At 38.6% G+C, this 7,356-nt stretch overlaps 1 protein-coding gene across 1 annotated transcript in view; it reads right to left on the bottom strand.

The window, feature by feature from the left end:
* The window catches only part of myo7ab (myosin VIIAb), a 50,168-nt gene that overhangs the window by 21,914 nt on the left and 20,898 nt on the right, over nucleotides 1-7,356 (bottom strand). The window contains exons 17-22 of the mRNA XM_013908842.1: nucleotides 6,653-6,811; nucleotides 5,840-5,932; nucleotides 5,052-5,146; nucleotides 4,748-4,832; nucleotides 4,128-4,346; nucleotides 804-1,121 (exon numbers count right to left, since the gene is read on the bottom strand). Of these exons, the coding sequence (XP_013764296.1) occupies nucleotides 804-1,121; nucleotides 4,128-4,346; nucleotides 4,748-4,832; nucleotides 5,052-5,146; nucleotides 5,840-5,932; nucleotides 6,653-6,811 (969 nt within the window). The remainder of the gene's footprint in view (nucleotides 1-803; nucleotides 1,122-4,127; nucleotides 4,347-4,747; nucleotides 4,833-5,051; nucleotides 5,147-5,839; nucleotides 5,933-6,652; nucleotides 6,812-7,356) is intronic.

Here is a 7,356-nt window from a genome sequence, read left to right as displayed (position 1 = left end):
CCATTCTACTTTTAAATACTCTAGGAACAACAAGTAGGCCTGCAGAGCGAGAGCGAAGTGCTCTAATGGGGTGATCTGGTACTACAAGGTCATTAAGATGAGATGATTATTTAAGACCTTGTATGTGAGGAGCAGGATTTTGAATTCAATTCTGGATTTAACAGGGAGGCAATGAAGGGAAGCCAATAGAGCAGAAATATGCTCTCTCTTTCTAGTCCCCATCAGTACTCTTGCTGCAGCATTTTGAATTAACTGAAGGCTTTTCAGGGAGTTTTTAGCACATCCTGATAATAATGAATGACAGTAGTAGCCTAGAAGTAATAATGTGTGAACACATTCACACCAGTGGCCTGCGGGAGGTCATTTTGTGGCTCTGGCAGTGCTCATTCTGTTCCTCCTCGCACAAAGGAGCAGATACTGGTCCACTGATGGGTTAAGAGCCTTCTATGGCCCTGTCCAGCTCTCCTCAAGTAATCGCCTGTCTCCATGTTCTTGACATTGAGATAGTAGACACAGCACACCTCTTGGCAATGACATGTATTGATATTCCATTCTGAAGGAGTTGAAGTATTCATGCAACCTCTGTAGGGCCAAGGATATTATCTTTATATTATTTCCATCATAAATGCATGCAGGGGTATGCACAGATTACCAGAAATTAAGGAAATTACATATTTGACATTTCCTGGAAAAAAAACCCAAGAACCCCATGTGTCCCCCTCAAAAACCGGAGGGGGGAATCCTAGCTAATGGATGATTTAATCAGACATCTTTTCTGGACTACAAAACCCACATATACATACTTCAAAACCAGCTGGTGCCTGTCCATCCTGGTTGGGCAGTGGCCCGGAGTTCCCCAAGAAACCAAACATACGGTCAACCATGTCCGAGTGGTCGACTGGCTGCTCCTTCTCCCTCTCCATCTGCTCCAGCAGCTCCTTCTTCCTCCTCGACTCCTCCTTTTCCTCCCGCTCCCTGTCCTCTTGCTGCTGTGCCAGCTGGATTAGCCGCTCCTGGTGTTTCCTTTCAGCCTCAGCCTTCGCCCGCCGAACTGTCATCTGGTTTCGCAGCTGCTCCTCCTCAGCCAGGCGCTGGCGCTCAGCTTCCAGTCGATGCTGCAGCTGTAGAGGGAGGTGAGAGGAGGAACAGAGGGACAAGAGTTCACAGAGGAAGATGGAGCATTATGCTTACATTTTCTCTGTTATCTTATTGTTTGTCTTGCTCTCTATTAACTGTTAGTCAAAACTAGAGTAGACACTAATCTACCAAATCATTATCATTAGATAATAGTCGACAAAGATTATGAATATTGTTTAAAGCTGAACACGACATGAAGTATGAGCTATTCACAGAAGAATAAATCTAAACTTCTACACACTAACATAACCAACAACGAATAAAAACAGCGTAGAGGTCAACACTGTAACACTCTGACACATGAACATGTTTAGCATGATAACACGCAGCAGCAGCTGCCTCTGGTCTGTCACCCGCTCTGCTGCGGTGCTCCTAGAGACCTCACGCTCTTCGCTTGAACTGCAGACATGTTCGAGAATATTACAGTTCCCTGAACGTTCAATTTAATAAGAAAATGAGATTAAGCAAACATTTACAAAATACAATATTTTATTTAACAGTCTTCAGGGGGAAAAAATCTTATAAAAATAGCAATTTTACCCTGAAAAAGTTGAAAAGCTAACAAACATTTCCATAGTTTACAAAAGCTGTTTTCACACATAAATTCTGGACAATTTCCTGAGACTCAGGTCAGGATATTACCCACATTTATGCTCTCAAAGATGTAGCACACAGGGGAAAACAGTCTGCACCGAGCAACTGGAAATACTCTGAGAACCAGCATGTCAGCGCTGGCAGGTTAAAGACTGACCTGACTACATGGGACATTTGCATTCTCACATGTGAATCCATCGAATCGTGTTTATCACAGCTCAGAGCTGCAGTGCATGTATGAAAACAGCTTTACAGACTTTTATATAAAATCGCTGTAACATAATGTGTTAAAAATAGTTTTATGGTGACATAATTTAGGCCAACAGAGTTTAATACAGAAAGAATAAATATAAGAATATATAAAGACAAGTGAAACAAAACTTTGCAAAAGATCTAAAAAAATTTTTAAACTCACACTAACAAATCCTGGCTCAGAATGGGCCTTTGAGCCGTGACTACCCTAAACCCAATGAAGGCCAGCAGAGGCAACTCATGTGACCTAACCAATCACATGATGTGAGCGTGGCTTGGCAACTTCCAGGACCACCACCAAGATGACAACCCCACTCAGAGTTAAATACCCAGCACTAATATTTTCATCTTATGTCTGACCACATGATAAACCAAACTGTCCAACCTTTATTCCAAGACGGCTGGACGCTGTGTAAAATGTAAATAAAAACAGAATCCAATGATTTCTAAATGTCATAATCCCATATTTTATTCACAATAAAACACAAAACAAATCAAATGTTTAAACTGAGACATTTTACTGTTTAATGAAAAATATTAGGCAATTTTTAATTTGATGGGACCAACATGTCTCAAAAAACTTGGAGAGAGGGGAAAAAAAAGGCTGAAAAGTAAGTGGCAATAAAAAGAAACATATAGAGGAAAATCTTTACAACTAATCAGCTTATTTGGCAACAGGTCAGTAACATGATTGGGTAAAAAAAGAGCTTCTTAGAGAGGCAGAGTTTATTGGGAGTAATGATAGGCAGATGTTCTCTAAAAATTGCATTTCAAAATAAAGTTCCTCAACGTAAAATTGCCAAGACTTTGAATATCTCATCTTTAATGCACATTATACCATCAAAAGACTGAGAAAAATCTAGAGAAATCTCTGCGCAAGGGACAAGGCTAAAATCAATAATATGTCTATGATCTTCGGGTCCTCAGGCACCACTTCATTAAAAATATGTATGAGTCTGTCATGGAAATATCTGCATGATCTCAGGAACACTTTCAATAAGTTGGGGTTTTACATTATAACTGAATAAATTACATCCTAACCAAGCATATTTAAAAAAAACACATACACACACATTAAACATTTTCATTGGAATGACAGGGATTTCCTTTTGAATCCAAAAAAAAAAAAAAAACTTGGTCGCTTTTTTAAATAAAGCCTGACATGACTGATACAAAAATCAAAAGGTAAGATTCAATTATGGATTATTTTGCTACTTCATTGAATCATTTTGCTCATTGTAGCAAATAAAATGATTGGCGATTAGAGGCCTTTTATTTATCAAAGGATGAAATCAAAAGATTTTTGTAACGGCACGCTGACGTTTATATTAACTCCCTAATTCTTTAGTGGCTGTTGTCGCAATTAAGTTATTCACATAATTGCTATTCTCATGAAAATGTGAAGCCAGAGCCACCAGAGCAGCTTAACATAAAGAAATCGTTTTTTTCTGAAGGTAACAAAATCAAAAGGTGTTATTTTAAAAATTATTTTAGCATTAAATAAGATAAATGGCACTAATAAGCGAGTTATATGTTTCTGACTGAGATTCATTTGGATATTGTTAGTACAGACTGTATACAAAATGCTGATCAGCCACAGTGTTGATAACCACTGCTTACTAAATAGGACTCTTAATGTGATCTTAAGTTACAAAATTGACATTATTAAACAAGGCATAAAACTAGTGACTGAGGCCATAAACTCATCAAAAAGGGTTTAATGAGATCATAAATCAAAAGAGGCTATGAGGTTTTTGCAAACACAGGACCCCCTGCTCTGGTCATTACAAAAAAAATATGGAGGTTTAAGGCACTTCTGCATTGGCTTCACTTTTTGGAGCTGGTAGCTATGTAGATCTATACTAAGTCTGTAACTTTTGAACAGAAGCTACAGGTGAACCCTTTTTTTCCACTTATTATGCTAAGCTAAGCTAACTGGGTAGACTTGAAAATGATATTGTCTGTCTCTTCATCAAAGTAACAAACTTGTGTTCAGTTGCATCTAGCACAGATAAAATATAATAAAGACGCCATATTATCTTTCACCTCCATCTGTCAGTCTGCCCTCAGGACCAGTGTTCTCGTCTTCCTGACCCGCCTACAACATGATTTAGGTAGCAGTAGTAAATGTAGTAACTATTTACCTCTGCCCTGAGCCTCTGGCAGAGGCGTCTGGCTATCATGCCCCTGGTGTAGGCCTGGATGGTCAACACGGCACGAAGACGCCGCCAAAATGCCTGCCGGATGAGGAAACCGCGGCAACGGGCTTGGATGAGAGTCACACGAAGGCGAGTCGTCCGGTAGCTTCGGTAGTGCTTCCTCGACCTGTAGACGGCCTGGAGGCGCAAGAAGCCGGACTGCATCTGAAGGAGGGGAATGCGTTTGACAGGTCAGGGATTATTGTTATGTATTTAATTTGTTTTTTGTTGGTGTTGTAATTGTTTATATTGGACACCGTGTGCTGAGGCTCGCACATGACTACATCTTGGGGAAAGAATGTTTTCATATGTCTTTAACATTTGCAAGAAGCAAGATTGTAAAAACGACCAGGCTCAATTTTATGCAACTTGGAATAAAATAAAGAAAGAGCTACCACTGCACTCTATCTCGTTTTAATGTGGTTTAAGAAGACCTTGCAAATTTGAAAACAAAAAACTGAGAGAACAGATGAAAATTGGGAGAAACAAATACATACTGAGGCTTTCAGAATATTTCAGTGCATAAAAAACTACAGAAAAACAGGCTGTTGATGTAGACAACTCACAATTTGGTAATTCTTTCTGCACCGGTAACCCCTCCAGACCTTCTGAATAACAGTCACAGCGCCCTTCAGTCTGAGGAAGTTTGTTCTTGGAGGAGTGACAGAAGGAAACAAACTAGATTTCAAACCTTTATCTTTGTAGGTTAAGACAGAAATCTCTTTTCATTACTCCTTTGCTTCACGCTGTGGTAAACCAAAGATATGTATATATGCTGGACCTAATTTTACACTTTAAGGAAGAAGAGAGCATTATTCCAATGAGCTACAAACACTTTTGATATTTGGGAATCGCCTACAAGTTGCTTACCTCTCTTTAAGCCCACGCACAGCCTTCTGGATAAGGATGACCTTGTCGGTGATGGCGTTGTCCCTCTCTATCTCCAGCTGCATGTCGTGGTGATCCTGAAAGGAGACAAAGTGGCAAATAAAGAAAAGAAAAGTTATTAAATTATAATATGCAACAAAAAGGCACAGTAGAGCTCTTTTGCCAAAACTATGTTTAATAACTTAAATAAAACACTTGAAATTATCTTTATAGGAGCTCGTGTTTTTTGCCTTGGGGACCCATACTGAGACAATTCGTCTAGAGGGAACAAACTTGAGCTATTAAAGTAAAAAATGTTCTTGGTCATCAAAGTTTTTGGTGATTTTGCTTTTATTAGAAAAGAACAGTAGAAACAGCCAGGAAGTACAGCATTTCTACCTAGTGTATACCCTAACCACATACAATTGACCTGCTAGGATGGTTTGCCCCCTCAAAGTGTCTGGTTGGGGATGACAGCAGTGAATGTCATTGACTGATTGAGCATGCTTGTGTTTTCTCTTTTTGCTGCTATGTTAAAAAGAACCTGCAAAATCCAAAAAGTTTATTGAGTTGCAGAAGAAATCCTGTGATAAATGAACTAAAGACCTTGTTCAACATTTACACAGATGGACACTGCAGTGAGCTTCATTAAGAAGGTCTAAAACTTTTTTTAAGGCAGAAAAGCCTTTTGCTACATCACCAGGAGCCTAAACTGACTAATATTCTGCCGAATATTCAGAAGTCTTTGGATCAAGGCCTCAGTAAGCTAACTTTCACATGAGGAAACCAACCTTTAGAAAGATTTTAGTCTTTCCAATCTGCCAGTCATCATGTTTTCCCAGCCGGGCCTGGACTATTTGCTGACAGGTTCCCTGTAAGTCCTCCTGGAAAGAAAAAATGAGAAATAATGACTCCTGACATGAATTTGTACTTTGTTTTAAGGTTTATCATTAAGATTTTCATCAGAATTAAGGAAACGTTGAATTACAGTCAGTTTAACTCTTTCGACCTTAGACACCTACTGGGGTAACCCTCGTTTCTCTTCTCTGAACTTTCTGAGCTGTCATATTAGATTTCCTGCCTATAAAACAAAATGACTGATGTCAGGGGGATCTTGGAAAAATCCAGAACAAACCACAACTTTACTGATATATAGTAAAAAATGTCAAAACTCATCATTAACGCTACAGGGGAGGTCATTAAATGTTGTCTCAATGGGGGAAAGAGTTAAGAAGGTTATGTAGCAATGTGTCAGTTTTAAATTTAACAAACATTTATTAAATATATCCAAATATATTTTTTAAGTAAGTTAATTTAAGGTCAAAATTCATTAAAGACGGCTTCAAATACTTTCCAAACCATATTCACATTTTTAAACAAGGGTATGCTGCTGTAAATATACCGTAATTATATTTGATACAAGACTGGAAGCTCAAATAGCCTCTACACTGTGTTTTATATGCTGTATTAATGTGGATATATGCTCTAAAAATCCATCATTCTGTAATCTAAGTAAAAGATTCTTTAATAATAATGATAATATCTCAGCTAAAATAATCTGTCAGGACTAAGCAGTGAAACAGATGACTGATTTTAATGTTGACCTGTATGTGAGCAGGTTTGACGCCAGGCATCAGGACTCGGTAACGATCCACAAATTCGGCGAAGGTGTATCTGATTGGATAACCCGCCCGCCTAATCCGGATGGTCTCCATCATGCCAGAGTAGCGCAGCTGACGAACGCACAGCTCTCGATCAAACAGCTGAGAAGGAGAAACAAGCATCCAGTGTTAAAACGTGAGTTAACCCTTTTCTGCAGTGCCTCCTGATGTGCAAATGAAGGCTTATAAAGGTTTGGGGTTTTAAAAAAACCTAAATCTACATCATGCTAAAGTGGGCCACACAACCACTGGTGAGCTATAAGCTATGAATACGTGAAATTAGAAGCTTACAGGCCAAGTTTTATTTTAGTTTCAAACTAATGTTTGTGATGCTTGTGTTTTAGACCATTTCTATAATTTCAGGAGCGTTAGTTAGCTTATCGCAGCTAACTACGTTTCAGGAAGATAGTTTTATATAGTCCTACTGATAGTCTTATGTTACTGCAATAATACTTTTTATGACTTTTTCAGACTGTATGTTCAGCATTACGAGTGTTGAGTTTTTCATGAGTTTACCTTCAGATAGAGCCAGCGTTTTCCTGCTGTAATAAGTTTTTATGCCGGGTATATGCTAAGCTAATTTAGTATCATCAGTTTTCTCATTTAACTCCACAAATATGAGAAAGTTTAATATTTATATATATGTA

This window comes from Pundamilia nyererei, unplaced genomic scaffold, assembly GCF_000239375.1.
Source record: "Pundamilia nyererei isolate P.nyererei 1_Seehausen unplaced genomic scaffold, PunNye1.0 scaffold00015, whole genome shotgun sequence".
Lineage (NCBI taxonomy): Eukaryota > Metazoa > Chordata > Actinopteri > Cichliformes > Cichlidae > Pundamilia > Pundamilia nyererei.
Note: the sequence above shows the minus strand (reverse complement) of the source record. Positions and strands in the feature narration are given on the sequence as shown.